The following is a 23636-nucleotide window of genomic DNA, read 5'->3' on the forward strand; positions in this document are numbered from 1 at the left end:
TCCCTGCTGAGCTACAGGTTACTTCTGGGATGTAATCGAATATGACAAGGATGTCATAAGTCTGATCAGTATACAGTATATGGAACTCCAACATCATTATATAAGCTTTATTGTGGTCTTTCAGGGGTAATAGAGTCAGAAATGAACTCACTGCTGCTGACAGGCATTCAACTTTCTTTTTTCCCATTGAAAACCACAGACTCAACTGAAACTTATACAAAAGTGGGCCTTGGAAGTCACCACTATACAATTAGAACCTGTAACATAGGATAAAATCACTACATTTATAGTTTGGAGTCCATATGAACACATGCGATGAACTCCTTCATGCCAAAAGAGACTTTCAGAGATAGAGAGATTCGAGAATACAGAACCAGGAATGTCTGTGACCATTCTTAAACAGTAATGGGTAGCTTTCCAAAGCTACCTCCAAACCTCTGAGAACATTAAAATGATAAACAAATCACAGCTAAGGGATCAAGGGAAGTAAGAGTAAGGGTCAGGCATGCCCCTCTTTCCTACTGATCCTTAGGGAGGACTCAAAAAGGAAACATTTCTTAAGTGTCTCTTGATGCCTTTATTTCAGAGTAAGAGTGTTATGGTCCTTCTGCATTTAGGACAACGCTGCTCAAAATATATTTGTGAGCATGAATGTAAGAATCAGCCTTCAAAGTTTTCTTTGAGGTTGATGATAGATGTACCACATCAATTAGCTGTGTCCTAGCAACAACATATTCTCGCTAAACTCAGGCAATTGGAAAATCAGTCAAATTCAGAAACAATTAAGATTAAATGTCATAACTGACAAGATATGAAAAATACTAGGCCTTTCTAATTTAGCCTTTTTTTATTATTCCCATCTCCATATCTTTCGCAGTGATTCATGCAATGACATTAGTAATACACAGAAATAAATTAGAATTGACTTTTGCTAAAATATCTGAATAGTACATTAGCTCTTCTCGGAGTGTGTCTGAGTGGAGCTCTTGTTCTCTGACCCAAATTCATGCAGTTAGTACAAAGCACCAATGTACCCAAGCTCCAAACTGGGCTGCTTTAGTAGTTAACATTACATTGCATCCTATATTTTTTTCTAAGCTTGAAGGCTCCTAGTTTCTCCATGACTGGATCTATGTATCATTATTAGGTTTTTGTTCAATTGCTATTGGATACAAGGGCTCCTGAGTATGCTCCATTGGACAGAATCCTATCCTAAATCTTATGTTTCTAGTCTCTACTTTTACACAAAAAATGGAGATGCTTCCCCTTCTGCGCAAGCTTCAAGAAACAAAACCAGTCCGTCAATCACACATTTACCGTTATTCATTTGCTTGGGCTGAGGTATTATCTTAATTTCTCCTTATCTCTGGATTGCAGTAATCCTTTCTTAATAAATTCTGTTCTTAGAACACCTCTGGGAGTGAAAATCAAAGCCAATTTCAGCATCCTGGTTGAACGCATCCGTGATCTCCCGACTTCCAAGGCTGACATGGTGACACTGCCTTCACCAACAGAACTTCTGTGCCACCTGTCTGCACAAGAAAGACGCTCCCGAGAAGTCAGAAGGTTTAAGATTTATTTCCTTCTTATGGGAAGGAAGAGTTCAGGTTGTAGAATGCAAACTCATGGACCAAAACTCATCGATTTCTCGACAAACAAACAAAAAATAAAGAAAAATAAAACAAAACAAAGACAAGGAAAAAAACAGTAATGTGAAATTGTAGGGACCTGCAGCTCTTGGAGATATCCACTATCATGTGCTGCCCTTGCATGATCTTCAGGAAATGGAGCAAAAGCCACAGAGCTGGGATCAGACCTCGGGACCAGAGTCTCTTGCAAAACATGCAGCTCTGCATGTTGATAGCTCTCCCCATAGTCTACCCGCATAGAAAATCCATACCTTTCTTAATAAGAGGATTATGGGAAAGCCAACAAAAGAGAGATTTTCTCCTTCAGCTCTGTTGCCAAAACTGGGGATGTTTTCCTGCTGAACTGAGACTAGGTAAGGATAAAGCCTCTCTTTTAACTCTCAAACACTGACAGACTGCTCAAAGCCTATGAGAGAGTCTGTGCTTTTCACTATGTGCGAGGGATACTTCAGCTAACTCTGAGAATGGGCGTAAGCATGAACAAAGAACTGAATAAAAGGACTACCCCTCCAGCTGTCTCACCAAAACATTAGTCTACATTAGGGAAATCTGCAAAATTCACCCCGCTGCAGAAAGCCCACGTGGAAATCCCACGCTGCCAAAACCCTGGAGATGTGTTTCCAGTACAGCTCACGGTCTGAGACAGTCCCTTTACTCCTGATTTTCACCCTGCTTGAACTTCATAAAAATACATATAAAGAAGAATATTTGAGATGAGCAAAGCAACCACGCTGCGATTAAATATGTATGGTAGCAGCAGCACTTGTGCAGTACACAAGAAAAGCAGCTTTCCAGTATCCAACTCTCTGCAGACTTCTCATATTTTAAGGACAATATCCAAGGAGAAAGCTAATATCCCTCCAATGCTTCCTGTTTTCAAGTAAAACATCTATGCTTTTGCAGAACAGGATTCCATTCTGAGGATGTACCAACAAGTCAATTATTCATGACAGGAGAGATAAAAGACAGAACATATCAGACAGAGTAAAATATTGAGGCTCCCCCCAGCTCTGTGAGTGTGATCACAAACATCCACTAACTGATCATATTGGGATTCAAAACGAGTTATATTAAATGGTACAAACTATGAATATGAGATACAGAAAGTTCATCAAAAATGAGAGCCCTGCTGTACCTACATTCTATCTTTCATGTTGAAATAGTTCAAACAGAATTAAACAAGAGACGCAATTAATCAGTGATCTTAACATTGTGCCACTCATCAATACGTGAGGCTAAAACTTCAATAGATCGGGTTGCTTAAAGGGCTGCTAAATGCATCAATATTCAATTAAATACTGTTAATAAAGCCATTAAAGGAGAATTAACAGGGGTTTACACAAGAAGTGTCTCAGTCTGACATTAGGTGGTTCTTCAAACATTTTCGAAAGAAATGCAGTAAAGAGCTATTAAAATATTTATGCAGTGTTTGCATTAGTTCTATTTAACAGGCATAACAGAAATAATATCAGCAGTTTGCAATGCTTCGTTTCTCAGCACCGCATCATTATCCACTAGTTACAAGAGATAAAGAAATTCCCAGGTTTAGAACATTAAGGCTTTTTATTCCAAAGACAAGATCTCTAAATCCTTCATTAAAGCTCCTAGCTCCACCAAGATTGGCTGTTGCCAACTATGCGTTGGGAAGCCACTATCAGAGCACGCTGCAGCTGGGCTGGAGCTGGCCACCAGGGCTCCCACCTGCTGCTCCAGGTGGCCCCAAAGGACCCCAAGGCCCAATCTGTGCTTGCTGTGAACCCCGGCCTCCCAGGCGAACCCTTCACCAGGAATTCACAAAGTAAGGAGGATTATTTCATTCAAAGAGATTGTGCTGGTGCAGCAGTTCTGGGCTTCGTGGCTCCTCCTCTATTACCGAGTAACAAAAAGCCCCATAGGACTTGTTAAATTAGCCAAGGTAATGAAGTCCAATTCTATGTTATTTGCACAGGGACTGGAAAAGATTTCACGTTTCCATGTACATAAACAAAACCTGGCTCAGCACACCAGGGACTTGGGAGGTTTATAAAATATAAAAGACATTCACATTAATCTATTTAACAATTTATTCTCTACCCTGCCCTTTCCCTCTAAGTGAATTCATCACTTATTCCACTTCTTTACTTGCCGCTGGCCTTACGGCTCCTAGTGCTGGACCCCAAAAGCAGTGGGGCTCATCAGCTCTGAGCTCAAAAAAGCCAAGTGCTTGCTGTATTTGAGCAGCGTTCCTGCAAACAGTTTGGAAAGACATCGATCTGCTGCAGTTTACATTCACTAAATAAAGCAATGAGGGTTTTAAAAGATGCTGCAACTCCTTTATGAGCAGAGACGGCACTTCAACTTAAACCAAAGGACGGCAGCTCCACGCTCTCGGCTGCTGTGCTGTCAGCAGGCACTAAGAACTACCAACTTCTTTAACAAGGCACAAAAACAAACAAAGAAAATTCCTTCCACATTCCCCCTCAAATACTCTGGGAACCATTTCTGCCATCTCACGCTTCCCCAGTGCTACCTCAAGGCCAACAACATGGCATTATCCACTTCACATTTTGAGGAGCAGAATGGAGATGTTGCTAATATCTAGTTAGGAGATGTGTTCTGCTTTTCACCTCCCATGTGGCACTTGGAATCCCTGCTGTTTCCAGCACTGGAATGGGCTGCCCAAGTAGGAGAAGGAATCCTCCATCCCTGGTGGTATGGATGTGGAACTAAGGGACATGGCTTAGTGCTGGAATTCAGTAGGTTGCATTGAAGGATGGAATGGTAATCTTAAAGTCTTTCCTAACCTAGATGACTCTATGTTGAATTTAACTTTTATTTGTTCATCTAAAACTGCATAAGCTACCCAAAGGATTCATGGAACAAGTTAAACTGCCATAGCTTCCTCCAATCCAGACCAATCTCTATACAGGTGAGTTACAAGTCTAATCAAATTATGATACACCTAACAGGCACTAGCCAGTCTATGATGGGAGATGTGCCCAAGCTCCAGCCAAATGCAGTGGGTCTGACCACTGTTATTTTCATTTTGAATCCTCTGCCAAGTTCTTGCTCAGTCATCTTTCACCCAGAGAGTCTAAGAGTGTCTCTTTTAAGGCCTGTATCCAGGCAGGGGGCACATCTAACACAGGAAATGTTGCTGCACCGGACTTGACACTTACTGCAAAGAAACAAATGTGTACGTTGAATTTATGAGTCACCCCAATACATTTATTAAGCATTAAGTTGTGCTTTTACAACTGGTCTTCATCAAAGATATTTCATCTGTTAGCCAAAGCGTCATCTTTTCTAATGACTCATAATGAAGACTCATTCCATGTAGCTTGATTTTACTGGCTCATCAGCCTCTTGTTCTCAAGGGGCTAAGCTGTTCTTTTCAGCATGTTCACCCTACACACAAGTGGCCATTAACTGTACTTTCTCATTATGTAAGAATCAGCTAATCAAGACTGACCAAGAAATAACCGATGCGATTAGAGAAAGAGAGACATCTGCTCAGAATTATCCAGATCGCTGTTTCAAAACTGATAAGGCATTTGCTGCCTCAGTAGTACATTATAGCGAGAATAAATGATTCTGGGGGGAGGAGGGGAGAAAAAGAGTTTGCTTTACCAATCTCTTGGAAGAGATGGGGAGTACAAAAGGTGAGCAAGGACTCGTGCTAAGAAAAGGCAGAACCTGTCTGCCAACCATATATCACAAAGTGGAGAAACGTTCTAGCGTGTATTTGAGGAGCTGTGTTAAATGTAAAGAGTGCTGAATTGTAAGGATATCTCCACTTCCATTCTCTAATTCCCATTCTTGGTTTTGTTTTTCTTTTCTACCACCTACAAGAAAAGTAACGTTCGTATCTATCATATCCTTCCCCTAGGTAAATCCACAGCCATCCACTGAAGTCAGCAGGCTGTATATAGGCATTTCTGATTGAGCTGTACATGCTTTAACATCTTTATAAGTGCCACGTACAACTTTCCCGAAGCCAAAAGTTTACTTATTTTGATCTGAAAGCTGGAGATGCACGCCTCTTCTTTTCCCCTCCTTGTTACAGAGAAACTGTAATCAGATATGACCATTTCATCACAAGCACTAGAAAAGTGCAGATTCCAGAGCACTGGTCTGATAAAATACGTACCACAATAGAGACAGCACTGAAATTGACCCTGAAGTAGAGCTATAACCGAACATAACTCTTTATTCTTTCCCCCAGGGGAAAAAAAAAAGAGCATCAGATAGGAGGAGGGCAGTGTGCTTTTACTGGACTGAACCACACTGACAGAGTGCAAATATGTGGGTCAGATGGAGGAACAGGCAGGCTCTGCTCCCATCCCGAGAGGACTTGGGAAGTGTGAATTGCCAAGAGCCGTCCCATTTATGGGGAGTGCTGCGGTGTACTCAAGTTACCTTCTTCATGCAAAAAGCACAGTTCTACACTGCAGCCAGGTATGCAGACTTTTTTTTATCACAGCTCCTTCAACGAGCAAGTAGCAGGTAGTGAGATAAAAGCACCAAAATAAGTTGGACCGAATTTTGGAGGAATCTGTCTGGATTACTGAGGCTAGACATCAAAGGAGGGGAAAAAAAGAAAAGCCTCCTATTGCCAAGCTTATGTTTCCATATATGTATTTCCTCCACAGTATGACTCTTCATATAGGCTCTGCTTTTTGAATCATCCCACTTGGCCAATGCAGCCGTACTCTGTGTTTGCACACCGTTTTTCACCTATAGAATGAGGATGGGTGACCCCTCACAGCTCAGCAGGGCACGATGCAGTGCCAGGGCTGCACATCCTGCTGCTGCCCACAGCACTGAGCTGGGCCCATCCCCTGCAGTGCTTTCAGCCGTCCTCTGCCGCCCCGAGAATCCGCGCTGTCATTTGGACAGGAACTGACATTTTCTGGAAAGAGTCTGAGCTTTCACGTCCAGGAAAGTATCTGCTTCTCCGAATCCAGCTCCATGCAGGAGATTCTTGTCCTTAAATACCTCGTGTGTCTGGGTTTTTCCTTTCTTTCTCTCCTTTTTCTTTCTTTCCCCCCCCCCCCACCCCAGCGTTTTTTTTCCTCTCTTCTCCTCTGTTATCCCAAAGAGAAAAGCCAGGCAGTGCAGTGCAGAGGCCCTGCAGACATGCCTGCAGCCTGACTCACCAGCATCGCTCTGAAAGTGCCACACAACTGTGACATCAGTGGGGCTGAGCCGAAGCTGCCCCAGGAAGCATCCCCATAGCACTCTACTCCTGCCAACAAGGGGCACTCAGTTCTCCTTCCCACCAGCCCTCCTGTTTCCCTGTAGCTGCTGAGAAGTGAGGACTCGGATATCTTTATGGCAAGGCATGTGCCTGCCGGCACCTGCCCCTACACCCTGGGCACAAAGGGAAATCTCAGAACACTGAAGGCTGCCATGTCCTGTTGATGGAAATTTGGAGTCACTGACCCTGGAGGTGTTTAAGGAACACTGTATTGAGGGTAGTGCTGTATTGAGACCTATTAGTGATAGGTGGATGGTTGGACTGGATGATCTTGCACATCTTTCTAACCTTGGTGATTCTATGACTCTAGGATAGGAGCCTTAAGTACCACCAAAAAAAAGAGAATGCTAAAAAGTCTCTCCAATATTTGCACTTTTTTACCATGGCAGTTTTCTTCCCCAGTTTGCACTGACATGGACATGCACAGCCAGGACACGGCTCATCCTCCCCTTATGGTAACTCCATTTTGCCTCCTTCACCAACCAGCTAAAACCCAGAAGGCAAACACAGGGATGGGACAGCTGCCTACACAGACTGCAACACAAACAGGTGAGAAATCATTGACAGTGGTGCAGAGTTGGGGAGGACACATCCAAGAACTCCTGCAACCATAAAGACATGGAGATCAGTTACCAAAGCTTCTAGAAACAATCCCTGCAGATTACCCCAAGGGTCTGCAGAGAGTGCTGGGACAATCTGGAGATCTACCAAAGTCTGGGAAACCCCAAATCTGAATTGTTTCCTTTGATCCTTTCCTTTCTACATACAACATGAAATCGCCAAGAATGCATCTCAAGTACTGCAGCGTACTCTGTGCTTACTAACCCCCTAAAAATAAATACATGAAACAGCAAACACTTCAAGTGAATTCACTGGCACCTTTCCCCATAAAATTTTGCAAAGGAACACCATTTGTTCCTCTCTGCAAAGCCTTCAGGAGAAGCTCAGATCCCAGGAACGGAGTGTGTGCCAGCAAAATGCCACCAGATGAGAAAATAAAACTAATTATTGAGACATTAGACATACTGTCACATACCTGTAATGATCCATAGGCACCAGACCCCTGGGACTGAGCATCAAAGTAAAAATGTCCAATAGAAAATTCAGTGAGAGGAGGCTCAGTCTCAATTATGACTTGAAAACCCCTTTACAGTCATAGAATCATAGGCTCACACCATGGCTTACATTGGAAAGGACCTCAAAGATCACCCACTTCCAACCCCCGGTCCTCCCTGTCCTTCTGAGGCCAGACAACATTTTCATAAATGTTTCTGAAATGCAGGAAAATCCTCTTGGTTTTCACAGCACACGTTGTGAAAAGAAGACCAGACATCCCAGGTAATGATGGGCCACGTGATGCTGCTCAGCAGAACGCAGTGATCTGCTCTTCACTGCTATTGACACATTGCTTACTCTTGTTAGGAACACATACAGAAACCCAGGAAACAAAATTGGTGTGAAATATGCCTGAACAGCAGAAACGTGTGAGGAACACCAGGAGCTTTTTGAGCAAAGTCTAGGTCCAGCTGGACGCAGCCCTGCTTTGCCTGCCAGTCAGCAAGACAACTTGGCCATCGCTCCATGGGCAGTGATGGTCAATGTGTGCCACATGGGCTGGCTGATGACCATCAGTGGGAGATGGCAGGCTTTCTAGAAAGCTGTTTTCTCTCTTGTCTCCCTCCTAATGATTTATTTTGCTGTCACAGATGATTACGCTCTGCCTGTGTTTTCAGTACAATTGCAATGGAGCCGCCTCCAGCAGGCAGCACTTGTCCCATTGCCCTCACCCCGGCCTCAGCGGTGCTGGAATGAAATGCTGAGATCCTCACATGCTTCAGTACACGAGGAGATTAAAACAGTTCTGAAAATATCACATTCTACTGCTGCTATTCTACTGCACCACAATTTTCCATCTGAGAAAGGGGGCGATTCCCATTGCCCACTGTTTACCAAGACGTGTCAGAGAAGTTGGTGATGCTGGAGATGATGACATTCAACCTCAACAAAGAATGCAAAGTTCCAACCTCTCTACTTCCAGCATACTGTATCAGTATATAAACATCTCTTGTTTTCCTTTTCTTTTGGTATATTTGTATAAGGAGAGGAAAAACAGCTCGAGAAAACAATAAGTTTCTCCCCTGGTGGATCTGAGCCCTTTCACTGTAAAACACAACTCCAAAACCACATTGCAAAAGTTCACCCCAACCACACAACACCGATTCCCACTACAGAATGAATCCTGTGCCACTGCTCAAAACTGAGCAAATCTCAACATTTCAGTGCCATTACTATGCCATCCTTACACCACAAAGCTCCGCTGAATGCCTCTCCCTTAGTCTCACAGTTCAATACCAACATCACCAGAGCTGCAGTGTTTGAATCTTTGCATTTGGGTGTGGAGAAAGCTGTTGCCGGGATGTAAAGGAAAAACAGATACTGCCATTAAACCGAAACATTTACGTCAATTAACAAGAATCCCCAACTGTCAGCAGGCAATGGAGTGCTGCAGTACACTGCTGGCCCCATGTTGGTAGATAACACAGTCAGGGGTCAGTGTTTTTTGGCTAAGTTACAGCACAGATAGAAAGTTCTGAGAGGTCCTACACTTCTCTAGTTGTGTTTAGCTTTGTTTCCTCTATCTGTACTTGTAGCCATTGATTGTATATACGCAAGTCAATTCATTAACAGATTTTGTCAGCTATTTTCTTCGGCAGTGGAAATGGGTTGTTTTCCTGCTAAATTAATGAAGTTAGAATGTCACTTGCATGCCAGTCAGCGTTCTTACGCAAAAAGGTCAGGCAGGAAGAAAAGAGAGAACATTTTTTCCCTCTCTTTTTTTTCCCAATCAAATTGAATACAATCATTTCTGAACATGATGGCCTGAGTGGAGACAGCTCAGCTTAGCACTGTGCATGAAGATACCCTGGGTTCCACTTGGGGTTCCCTGGGCTCTGACAGCACCAGCCCAGCCCTCGTCCTACTGCTGCCTCCCACCAGAAGGAACCAGGATGCACTGAAGGATGCACCGCTGCCGACAGCCCTGGAGCCAACCCATTCCACCTCCATGCTGCCTCTCGCGCGCCCTCTGCATATCCTGCTTTTCCTCCTTGCCCTTCAAGCAAGTCTACGTGGCTCTGGAAGAGCTCGCTAACATCTGTTCAAAGTTATATTCCTTTGACATCCATAACTACGACCTTTGTCAGCAAATCATTAAAGCGTGAAATTAATTTTGAAAATCAGTAATTCCGCTGACTCTACCTGGATTACTCATATGTTTAAAGTTAAAAGAACACTTAAGTGCTTTGCTGCATGCAGACCCACTTCTGACAGTGCAAAACGTTTCCAGTTGCAGAAGAGCAGCCAGTAGTCGCACACTGTTCTCCTCTTCAACTCAGATTTAATCTCACGGGGGTTTCATTTCACTTACACGCTATTAGGGCAACTTTCTTCTAAGGCCCATATGCTGCCACCAACCTGAAAGGAATTGCTCTGAGCAGACATTCCCCTGCCCTGCACCACAGAAGCACATCAGTATCATGGCTGCGATGCACACCAGTCAGCCAGCTGCTGCAAGGGGTGTTTTGCTTTGCAGCTGATAGATGACTTGCTGATTCTGGAAATCTCTCCCTAAGACAAGTGCTTCTAAAACAGTTTAGGTACTACAGAGCTCGAGGTTCTCAAGAGTGCAATCGTATTTTGCAAATAAATCATAGTAAGAAATGCGCTTGCAACATAAGCTCGCTGGTCGGTTTTCGACGATTGACAAGCTAAATTCAAAGCAAATAATTCAGGTTTTGCGATTACAAACGTGCAGTGCCTGAACATTAATCACTGGATTATTTAATGATTAAAAACAAAAGTCAATGTAACAGCTGGAAAGCGTTGAGCGGATTTCAAACCTTAAGCTGTGAAGTTAGGCACTAGGAAACCCCCAACCCCAACCCAACCCCAAAACAAACATGTTGCCCTACAACTACGAACACATCTTGCCGAGTCTAAAAACCAGAAAAACACCAAACTGACATTAAACATTTCCATAGATAACAGATGGTTTAACACATCAGTCTTCACTTGGGGTTGCCTAATACATCTGAATCATGTTTTGAAATAGAACTGAAGGTTTGGAAAAATCTCTAAGGTTTTCAATAAATGGATTTTAACGTCCAGGCTACTCAAAGCAGCTGTTTCTACTAAGTATGTAAAATCATATCCAGTTTTTTTTTGTGTGTGTGTTTTTTTGCATGATCCAATGCAGAAATAATGTAATTGAGGGGTCTCATCTACCTCCACCCCTACCACCCTCCAAGGAATAACATGCTGTACGTGAAACTACAGTAAAACAACAGCACATGTCTCAGAGCTTCATGTGTGCTGTCTACTAACTACTCAAGGAAACATGCTTGTGTTTAGCACACTACCTGCACTTAAAGCAATGGTTGCTCCAATGCTCAGCATTGTGGCTTTCAAGATATCTGAGCTCGTGCCAGTGTCAGGAAGATGGAGCAGGTTGGAGCACAGCAGCTCCTGCCTTGCTTTGATGTGCAAGCACTGCAAAGTTACTTGTCTTGAAAACAAGATCAGTAATACTAACTGGAGAAAAGGGAATGATGATTCTGCAAAGCCAGGACTGGCTTCCATGGTTTGGGATCTGTGAACTGCTTTGTGTGCTATAAACCCCAAACACAGACAAGGCTAACCTCAGCGTCTTACACTAGCATGTTGAACCTCATGTTGGCATCACCAAAGCTCTTCTAGAACACAAGCCTTCTGGGGGGCATCCCATCATAGAAATAGGTAAACTAGAAAATAACCATTCAGAAATATTGTATTTTTTAAGTAGTAGAGCTCAGAAATCTCCAAATCTGATTCATCTAACAGATGTTCATAAGAGTTAATTTACAGTCCTGTTATCCCCTACTTTTAAAAGAGATGGAGACGGCACGTTATAATTTTCTAGATCTGATTTATTACAGGTACAAGAGAATTTGGTGTGTTCAGCAGGGCCCATATTAGCAGTTTTATGTTCTTTTAATCGCTGACATGGAATGCAAATAGTTTCCTCAATTGCTGCATACTTCACATTCCTGAAGGAAGGCACACCCTTTGACAGAGATTACAAGAATATAAAGTTAAATCCCTGTTTACTAAATGAATTAAATCCTCTTTTAGTTGCCGAAGCAGAGCAATTTAGGCATCGGGGATCTACGTTCCCTTCAAGGATAGGAAATGAATGATAAAGAAATACTGAAAAGAACGTTAAGAAAGCTCACTGTTTGGTCCTAATGTTGAATCATCAAGTGAACTGCATTCTATCACTGCTGGGTCATGTTAGAGTTTCTCCAAATGGCTGGAAATGAAAAGCATTCTGCATTGAGTCACTACTCTGAGAGGTGTCCCACCATCCTGCAGTGAGGATGGCAGTCACCAGCCCAAGGCAGGGTGCTTACATTTGCTTACTCCCTGAAGAGAAGCGGCTTCATTTCTGTATAGTTTGGTACCACTGCACCCTCTCTGCATCATCCCCTAGAATCTACCTATGAGAGCTTCAGTACACGAGCAGGAGTTGTTAAGAGTACATGGAAGAAGATGCAATATTTACAGCCCACTAAGAAGTGTTTGGGCTCGACTGTGAGCCTCATGAGCAGGGCAACCAACCCACCACAGCCCCTTGCCAATAAAGCCATAGAGCTCCCACCTAATGGTCCAGCCTCATCACCTGGCTCATGCTCCCTACCAGACAACCATGGCTGCTGCATGGAGGTGACCATGGTCACATGAAGCACCAGGAAGGATGAATCATCCAAAACATTCCAAAGATTGTAGGATTTTCCACGTTAATGTAAATAAAATGCCCTATTACTGCAGGAAAGGAAGGCAAATCCAAACAAAACAGGAACAACGATCAAAAAGAAAACACAGAGGCAGCATTTTTGTTTTCAGACCCTCTTAAATGCAACCGTACACACCAGTTCATGCTTTCTAAGCAGAATATGAATGCACACAACCCAAACTGCAAAACAATCTTCAGTTTAGGGAAAAGGAGCAAACTTGGCTGGGGGCAGGCTTTAAAACATTACTGTTAGCATTACAATCCCTCTCTAGAAACGCCAGTACAAAATGAACATGCACCAGAGGTACTCACTCATTTCTCTCCAGGTGGATGACCAGACGTTCCCCTTCAGCTTGTACCACCAACTGCAGCAGGGATGGGTGGTCCTGCAAGAATAAAACAGAGTTGGCTGAGCCCAAGCTGAATCCATCTCCATTTCCACAAGCTATCTGAAACACTTTGGGAATCCTCTCTTTTTTGCTCTCCATATAACAGCCAAAACGAGATTAAACACTGATATAATCTCTTAGCAATGCTAAATTTTTCTGTAACTCTTTTTAGAGTAAGGCAGAAGTAATCAGGCTTGCACTTTACCTGCCCATTTCTGGTTTAAGTGACCAGGCTGGGATCTGATGGCTCTCACACCTCCTAGTATGTCCTGCAGGGACCCATAAGCAACACAGATCTGAGACCCTCCTGGGAACCAAACAACAAGCACAGTCACACTGAACTACTTACTCCCTATGCACACCTACATATTTTGATACGTGTTGCGTAACTTTTCAGAAGGAATAACTCATATTTTGTAAAAACTAAAAGAATTGCTGTTAGAGCAGTCAGAAGTATGGCTAAAAATATCGAGTACCACTGTGAGGACAACACACAAGGTACTTGCATATACACGACATGCTAGAGAGTCATCTAAACAAGCTGTCAGCAGTAGAGCACACGCAAATCCCAGTTCATGCTGTATAAGGCAGGTTCAGGACATCTGGATTGCATTTCCAGCCCCAACACAACAACGTGCGATCTTCATATTGCTGCACTCTGACCATCAAACAAGTTGTTTTTCATCTCCACTGACTGAAGGTGGATTCACTTCTTTTGGGGCAGAGGGGCCACCCCTCCATTGTACCTACGCAGGCCCTTCATGCACGAAACAAGAAGGCACAGTTTACCATATGTGTTACCCTTCATCCAAAAGTCTCCACTCGCATACACGTTAAGACTGTTTACATTTAACTTACATTTCATTAAACAAACTTACTGGATTGCGAGACAGTATTTCCTTGTTTTGAAATCCTACAGTAGCTCAATAAATCAGTTGTTCCTCTGCAAGCTCAGTACACTTCTCTGAATATCTAAGCCAGCCAGTTGCAGAACTGAGGCTGTCCAATCTTTAGGGGGTTGTGTTTAGTTGATTTATTGAGAAATGCGTTGGAATCTGCGACTGCTGCAGCAGTGCCGCGATGGAGCCCCAGCTGTGCAGCTGCTGGAGCACCAGCCCATGCAATGCCAGGGTTTGAAAAACTGTAAATGTTTATTAAGAAGTGAAATGATGAGAAGGCTACCACAGACTAAACAAAATGGTAAATTACAATAAAAAATAGCTGACAACTCCCCAGTGTTCTCAAGCGTTATTAATCATAGAGTCACAGAATCATTAAGGTTGGAGGAGACCTCTAAGAACTCCAAACCCAGCCCCAAACTACCCCCCTCCATCCCTCTCAGTGCCACACACCCCCCATGGCTCTAGAACACCTCCAGGGACAGTGACCCCACCATTCCCTGGGCAGCTGTGCCAGGACCCGACCACTCCTAAGCACAGATTGTGACTGAAATACCATCTCTTTCTTCCGAGTATCCTACCCTGCTGCTCATCCAAAATCACATTTTCCTCACCCCACACAAAACAACAGTATTGAAATTCTGCATCTCCATCAACTTTGCAACAATGAGATCCCACTAGCATGCTAAATAAAAGCTTCAGACGATGCTTGGCATGCAGCAAACACATGGGAGCCATTTATTGGCATGAATATTTAGAGGCGATGTTGATTACCACTTTAATATTATAGTACATTGGTTCCAAACCCCGTAAGATATACACACTATTGAGTTTGAGTAGGATATTGAGTGAGTAGGATACAATTAATTACAATATAACACAGTAAATAATTAAGATATTGCAGGAGCACAAATGGGTTCCTTTCAGTTGAAGGCCCTCTGTTAGCATGTAAATGATAACCATGTTTATTCATGAATCCTCACTGGTACTCACTGACAGTCTATTGATGCTACCATGTTGTAAAGTTAGAAAGGAATAAGGCAGCCTGTTACAGGACCAGAAAAGTGAATTAAAATTAACCTTATCAGACGCTTCACACCACAAAAAAATACCATATCAACATGATAACAACAATCAGAGATGTTTTGACCTTTATTTCCCTACAGATTTGTGTTTTCTAGTTCTTTCCGCTCTAACTACAGCCTGCTCCTTTCCCATTGGCCATATGTATTCAGAGGCATATTTCACCAGTGCACACAAGCTGTTCCTTGATATCCTTAAGAGGCAGAACAGACTTCAGGATGACTGGAGTAATACTTTTGGTCTTATTTAGAGCGTTTACTTTCACAGTCCTCACCAAATTTTATCAGTGGAGAAATAAAGATACTTCCCCCATTAATGTGCTCCTTACTAAGGGATGTTGATTTGAATTGCCATTAAGTGAGGTCCACTCAATGTTCTGAAATAAACTAGTGATGAAATGTGATGCAATTCTAGCTAAAGCCAAGCTAGAGCCCTCTCTGATAATAGAGCCCTCTCTGATAAAGCACACAATAAATGCCTTAATAAATGCTTTCTTGGACAACAGGAGCCCTGTGAGGCCGTAGCCTATTTTGAATCAGGGCTGTTTGCTTGTTGTCTCACAACAAAACACGAATCAATACACACAAGTAAAAGCATATATTAATTAAACTGTCTTTTAAGCACTTCTAAGTGCTCCCACCCTTCTTCAATTCACATCCATCTCTAGGATCTTTAATTAGAAAAAGAAGAGAAAGGATGGTCTGGGGACACCAGGTAATGGTGTCCCAATCCAGCTCTACCAGAATGGTCCTGCTGGAGCACCCACACACCATTGTGGGACCAGGCAACTTCCAGATGAGAGGAGCTGCTGTACCTTTGATTATTCTGGACTTTGCTTACCCTTTCTGCCACTTTCTGCCTCTGCAAAATAGACACGTTTTAACCCTCTTGTCTTTCTCTGCTCACGATGTAGACTGTTATAGAGCTGGGAATTAGACTTGGTGATCCTTATAGGTCTCTTTTAAGTCAGGTTATTCTATGTTTTAAAAGCACGCTGCCTGAACACACTGGTGAGCAGATAAGCACCTTCCCTCTGGTGAAGGCATCAAGACACTACAGGAACAGTAGCTCAAAAATAGCAATATAGCAATAAAATTTTTTCCTTAGCTGCTCAGGTTTTATCACATCAGTATGAATATCAACCCAGAATCCCAGCAGCAGGTCTTGAACTTTTAATGCCTTCATGGATTTCTTTCTAATAACACTGATATAATAACCACCCCCCAAAAAAAAATGTTCAATTTTTATGCCTGAAAGACTAGTAACAACGAATTTGGAGTCGATTTGTTCACCTTGGTGGGATGCCCATTCTGGAATTTCAATTCAAAGTAGATGTCACTGAGCATATTTTTCTGCACATTAATCTAGGAAAAAGTCTTAATCGCTGCTGGATCATCTCTTCCTTTGGGCTGTGGATTTGGCACGCACTGCAATCATGCTGCAGCGTTGTTAGCTTTTCCCTTGACACCGACTGTTGAGATCGAGATAGAATATTTTGAGTCACTTCTCATTACATCTGCAGAGAGGGAAAACCGATGAAGTAGACAATCGTGGTGCATATGATTTTACACCTTCCTCTCTATAATGCGTTTCACTGGATCAGGATACATGAATTCAAGTAGTACAAGCAACACTGAAGAAAAAAAAATATTCTAGCAACCACATGATAGAAATAAAAGGAAATACCTAAAGACAAGACAAAGAGTGTAAATAAACTCAAAGCAGAAGCATTAATTCTTTTGGAAAGGCAAATGCATTTTCAGCTGTCTCAGATGTCCAAATCCAGTATTTGAGAATAGGGATCAGCATAAGAAATAGAACTAAAAGGGATTATTTTGTTTCTCTGATTTTAAATAAAGTTTTAAATAACGTCCTTACATGCTAGATTGAAACAGGCGGATTTGCTTAATCCAACAAAGTGGTTTCCACTCCCTCCAGAACTGCTGCTAACTATGCTAAAGCCAACCTCACAATGGGGACAACTTTGCATGTGCCATCAAGTTGACCTACATCCGTAGCCTGACCCATGTCATGCATTAGGCCACAGTTTGCATGAATTATCCCCACTCCTCACTGGTGGGACATTCCTAGACTGAAATGGGTTGAAATGGGCAAGACTGGAAGGAAACACCTTCTAACTTCTCACAGAATTGCAAGAATCAGAAGGGACCTCAAGAGATCATCAAGTCCAACTCCCCAGCCAAAGAGGTCACACAGATAGGCTTCTGAATATATCCATAGAAGGAGACTTCACAATCTCTCTGAGCAGCCTTTTCCAGCGCTCCAACACCCTTACCACAAAGAAGTACTTCTGCATGTTAGTGCAGAACTTCCTATGTTCCACTTTGAGGCCATTACTCCTTGTCCTATTGCCACAAACCACTGAGAAGAGCCTGGCCTCATCCGTTTGCCTCCCACCTCCCTGTAGATATTTATCAACATTTATCAGATCCCCTCTCAATCTTCTCCAGGTTGAACCAGGTTACTTAACCTTTCCTTACACTGGAGATGCTCTGGGCCCTTTAAAGATGCAAGAGATGAGCATGATTTGTTCTGACCAGCTCCCACCAAAGCAGCCCGGCTGTGCCATGAATGTTGTCATGGACGGTGGTTTAACACAGTGTTACACAAGGCAGTTGGATGCAGAAGCAAATCAGCATTTGTTTATAAAACAGATGAATAATGAAGAGACATCTCCAAAGGGCAGAGAAACCTGAGTGCACTTCTGAGCCTTCAGTATGTATTTAGACTTCAGCTAACTACGTTGCTCATTCATGCAGATATTACCTATTGGCCAAAGACTGCCATTGGAGACTGTTGTATTTGACACGTGTCACATGAGAGTAGATGATGCGATAGCTCAAGTACTCCACCCAGAGAAAAACTGAGGGTATTGGTTTAATCCAGGGAGTCTTAACCTGATCAAAAGGTGCCAAGATTTAATACAAGAATATGATCACATTTATTTTATCCTCTATGTTTCTGAAAAGATGAATTCCACCACACATACACACACACAAACAAAAAGTGAGGGTCATAAGTTTGTTATCTCTTAAGCGTACCTCTGGAAATGATGGACAGTTGAGATGCATCAGATAGTTACTCTCTGCACAAATCCAGATGCCTTGACTTGTATCTGAATAGCTAGCATGAGGAATTAGAAATTTCATAACCAAGGAAAGAGCACATTATTTCCAGTAGGGATAAATTCCACAGCACTTTGTGCTATCTGCATGAAAATATGGTTTTGTCCATTATTTGACACACACTGATATTCTGCCTTGTGCCTCCACTAGCTGCAGAGTATGCTCATAGGGATGAGATCCTGGAGCTGATATTACTTCTCCACTATCTGCAATACGCAAGGAAGGAAAAGCTGGGAAATATATAAGAAATAAAGCCACCTGGGGGATCTTACCTTGATAATGGGAATTCAGTCCAATAAGCTGCAACACAAGCTGCCTACAAAGTATATACATTTAAGCTAATTACAAACAGCAAAGAGCACGGTAGATTGCATGCTTTGGTTTTAAATCAATAAAATATTTCTTCCTTTCTTTTGGCTTTTCTTTAGAAATGAACACTATGTTTCTTGTAAACACCTCCAAAAGCAAGTGATATTTCACTCAGACATGAAAAGGATAAACATTTAATTCACATTCTTTTGCAGGTTCCTCAGGGCAGTGAACTCAGCTGTGCTTTCCTTACTGTCAAATGACAAGCGTGTATCCCTGTGGCTGCATATAATGAGTGGCAGCACAGAGAGCAGAGGGGTTTGCAGCAGATTATTTTTAACTGAGTAGCAACGAATCACAGCCCCTTAACAAATTGGTTGAGCCACTCCAGTAATGCACAAAAGCAAAGAACTCCAACTTCGTTCCCAACTTTAAAACACAGTTACTCTTTGCATACAGACTGTATTATTTGCTTTCTTGCTGGCAATGCAAATAGATGCAAGATCCTTTTATCTGGAAGGCATAATTTCTAAAATACATATATATTTTTTCCCCAATTTATTTTTTTTCTTCCTTGCAGATCAAACCAACCTGTTGCTTGCTGGCAGGCCAATTTTATCAGTCCTCTACCTAGATGGTCTTCAAGGACCCTTCCAACCCAAACCATTCTATGATTCTATGACTCTTCAGTTGCTTCTCACACTGCCAGCCAGCTCCATGTGCACAGCTGGCCACCAGAAGGCACAGCAAAAGCCATCTCACATGAAGGCAAGGACAGGATAAGGCCTCGCATGCCTTTATCCAGACATTCCTAGGAATTCTTTCAGGCTTCTCTATGGGATTTCACCATGCAGCTCACTTGATGTGCATAGAATATGAACAGCCCCACAACTCTGGGAAACGACCCAAATCCAGTCAGTTTCTCATCATAAACAAAAACCAACTAAAATTCAGTTAAAATAATAATTAAAACAAACAAACAAGTAAAGTTTAGGTGCACTGCCTCTATCTTACAATCAGCCTCAGGTTATACCCTCTATATATAATCTCTATAAAGAGCCTTCTAAATTAACACATTCCTGCCCGTTGCTGGTGACCCAGGATTCCAATGCAGAGTTAAACATTCAGGCAAACAACACTCAAGAAAAAGGAAGCTGAGAAGTTAATTGTGCCAGACTAAGATCAGTATAACAGCCGAGCTCTAATACACAGCTTCCTGGTTTCTGTGCAACAATACAGGGTTAATGACCGCTCTGGGAAAAGGAAAGCTTGCTTAAAGTTTAGCTGCAGTCTTTTTGTGAGGTATTCTCGATTCACATTCTTTATTTGAATTAAAGAACAAACCGACTAAAACACGTTCAAAACGTCATAACGTTACAGGTCAAATATTCCAGGAGCAAATCCAAAACAACCAGTTTGAAACCTGCATCTTCTGAGGCTGACTCATTATGCTCTGAATTCATTCGGTGTCAGTAGAAAGCCAAGTGTGAAAGCCGAGTTCAACGTTTATACCATATTTTCATTATCAGGCACAGAAGTTGCACTAAAACATATTTAGGTGCATATGGCCGGTGATATAGGGATTAGCAGGCACTATACAGCTTTATGCATTAAAAAAAGAAGTCAAATGTTTTCTCTCCTATGAAATTACATCTAAGTAAGCAGGGCAAATAGGCCAGCCTTGGCTTTTAAAGCAGTTATCCAATTATCCGCTGAAATATGTCAGTTAAAAATAGGTCAAAAAAAAAAATCGATGCTCTCTTTACAGGGCAAACTTTGAAAGAAAATCTTTCACAGATTCCTAAAAACAAAACTCAGAGAATAAACATCAGTGAGTTATGAGAACGGGGCCGGTGTTGCCAATCCTTTCAAAGAACCGATGGGGAGCGAGCTGTGCTATCCTCTGCTCCAGGATGTGGTTTGGGAGCAGGACGCCCGCTGTAGCACAGAGCAGCCAAGGCGAGGGATTGAAGCCCTTCCTGTATCTTTGCAGCAGGATGGATGCAGACCAACACAAGCCAACACACAGCGTGTATTTATTGCACTTCCCTGCGTGCCTGATGACCTGCAAGGAGTCTGCTCAGCATCTGGGAGCAGGCAATTCATTGGGCTCGTGATTCACAGAGGAAGGAAGAAAGGAAAAGGAAACAACATGTGTTTTTGACTGAATGGAGATGACTGCATCAAACTGTGAACTCAATTTTGTATTAAGAACAACTAATAAAAACAAAAATAAAAAGCACATCTGCTCATAGCCAGCCCTCATTGATTGCGTGCATCCCAACCAGACCCCCCCCTGCAGTGCTGCATGGCCAGACTCTGAAGGACCATCTCCATAAAGACATCAGGAGCCACCCAATGTTATCATCCAGGTACTGATTTGCTTCATGGAGCAGAGGAACTTCTACTCAGAGCACTGGGATGGTGGGTAGACCCACAAGATTTTTATGATAAGGGCAGTGGATGCGGTGGCACAAGTTGCCCAGAGAGGTGATGGTGCCCCATCTCTGCAGGCACTCAAGGTCAGCCTAGACAGGCCTCCAAGCACCTGACCCAGCCAACCTTCATGTTCATTGCAGGAAAGCTGGGCCAGATGACCTTTGGAGGTCCCTTCCCACTCAAACAATGCTTGGATTCTATGGCACCCCATCCTCCTGGTATCCACTGTGCTTTTACCTTCAGCCCTGGGCAGTGATGGGTTGTTCTGGTAGAGGTAGGCTTAACACCTAAAAAGATCAGAAGTCTTTCCCCAACTCAAAAAAAGACTAAAGCCTGGCAGAGGAATGAAATAACCTGGACTTTGCTCAAAGTAAACCCATAGTCATTATACAATATTTACACTGTATGCAGGAATCACAACTGTTCATTTTGCTATCAAACAGATGGGAGCAAAAAGTACCTCATTGTTGGAATACATTATGTGCTGCTTAAACAATGCTTTGTGGAAGGCTGTGCAGAGAAAACAAACATGTCTTTTCCATAGTAAACTGTTACAAAACAAAACTTAATAGAGCTGGCAGCTAGAAAGCAATTGCAGCGGGTCTGGGTAGTCCGAGTTACTAAACAGAACATTTTGCAGACAGTCCTTTGCAATTTGGGTAATTATAATGTGAATGAACAGCTGTTGATATTTGCCAATTCTAAATGTAAGTGACCTTTGTGGACTATGCCGTGTGGATTTGGGTTTAGTAGGTTGTTCCACTGCACAGTTCTAAAAGTAAAATTCCTCCTCGCTGTAAAAACAACGGGGAGGTGACCTCCTTTTACTAGTGACTTTATTACAATATCAAGGTCTTGCAACTTGCTCAAAAAATCAAGGTCAAGTACAGGCTCTGTCAAAGACTATACGTCAACCAGCTTCCCACTGTAATCATATTTTATGCATCTTGTCCTGACATGCTCTCTATGCATATTTCCATCTAATAGCTCTCCATTTTACCACCCACACACCCATGGTGCCCTCACTAGAGCTGGAGTAGAACAGCAAACCTTAAAACATCTCCTTTCTGCATCTACACACATAATTATTGCAATCTTACAATCATGGAACCATTACAGTTGGCAATGAGCTCTTGGATCCCCGACTCCAATCGCAACACATCCCCATGATCCCCTGTGACTATGTCACATCTCCACAGTTCTTGAACATGTCCAGGGACTGGGACACTTCCACTTCCCTGGGCAGCCTGTGCCAGTGCTTTTGTGCTCTCCCTGAGGAGAAATTTTCCCTCATATCTAACCTGAAACTCCCCTGATACAACTTGAGACCATTACCTCTTGCACCGTGGGGAAAAGAATTAACACCTTTAAGTTTGCAATGATAAGAAATAATACAAGCTTCAGATTATTTCTCCATTGTAGGAGCTTTCCAGCATGCTGAAGAAGACAAAAGTAGAGGAGATGCTGTATTACAAATGGGTACAATAACCACAGTGGATTTGTGCATGTAGCAGAAAAAGGAGATCAAGAGAAATCTGTTTCAGTTCATAGAAAATTAAGTCAGCAGTGTGCTCAGGTGGCCAAGAAGGCCAATGAAAGGTAATGAAGCTGGCCAGGGATCTGGTGCACAAGGTTTGCAAGGAGTGGCTGAGCGATCTGGAATTGCCCTACTTATCGTGGACATTATCTGAGCTACCTGACCACTCTTTGCATCCCTTCTGTATCAACCACATCCCAAACAGCCTGCAACAGCCCCAGGATGGAACTCTCTGTTTTCATGCAGGTGACATAAAACATCATTTAGGGGTAGGAACAAAGGGCTCAGACAGATCCCTCCTTGTATTTCCACAGTTCAGGTAACACATATGGAAAAAAACAACAACAAACACAGTAGTAACCACGTCCACCAAAAACCAAAGTGCAACAGCCACCCACTTCACTGAACTGAAAGTCAACTCTGAGTGCTCCAAGAAAACCCATTAATTATTCCATCTCCAAAAGAGGGTTTCAGATGCTTTTTGTCTCCCGTCAATACAAATCTGGCTGTGCTCAGTGAGTTATATTAAATGCACATGTATCTCCTTCAAGCCACATTTCATGCTCTCCAAACATCTTCCTCTAAATTAGATCCTTTCGTATTCCTTGAAGTGCTCAGTTCTTAATTAGGAAAGAGTTCTGATTTTCCATTTTCATTAATTTATTTGATTTCAAGATTGTGAAGCCAGAGTAATTGTAAGCAAAGGAAACCTACTGAAAGGCAAAAAAAGATACAATCTGTTTCAGCCAACGAAAAATGTAATTTATTTAAATGCAAGTAAAGGTAGGCGCAAGTATCCTGGCTACACAGAAGCCTTGACAATGAAGCAATCTCCAGAGAAGCACTGATATGTATTTCGCTCTCCTGAATGAACTCAGAAGGTTGGCCCATTAGTGCTTAAATCACTTAATTACTTGGCTTAATTCACATGCTGTTCCCTCACTTTGGGATTCTTCCTACTCCCCTCCATTCAGACTGCATCAGGCCCATGCCAAGATCCTTAAACTCAGGCTTCATTCTCTCTAAACATCTTTTCATATTATGTGGCTCAGATTAAATCTTCTCTGCTAATTTGTTATTGCAATCACAGATGTGCTTCTGGATTCAAGTCCCCTT

General features: G+C 42.5%; 1 protein-coding gene across 2 annotated transcripts in view; it reads right to left on the reverse strand.

Moving 5' to 3' along the window:
* Nucleotides 1-23636, reverse strand: part of ADAM12 (ADAM metallopeptidase domain 12) — a 154059-nt gene that overhangs the window by 102398 nt on the left and 28025 nt on the right. For both annotated transcript variants that reach the window (XM_072340304.1, XM_072340305.1), the window contains one exon: nucleotides 13031-13104. In XM_072340304.1, the coding sequence (XP_072196405.1) occupies nucleotides 13031-13104 (74 nt within the window). The remainder of the gene's footprint in view (nucleotides 1-13030; nucleotides 13105-23636) is intronic.

Source organism: Excalfactoria chinensis, chromosome 6 (assembly GCF_039878825.1).
Source record: "Excalfactoria chinensis isolate bCotChi1 chromosome 6, bCotChi1.hap2, whole genome shotgun sequence".
In the NCBI taxonomy this organism is placed as follows: Eukaryota; Metazoa; Chordata; class Aves; order Galliformes; family Phasianidae; genus Excalfactoria; species Excalfactoria chinensis.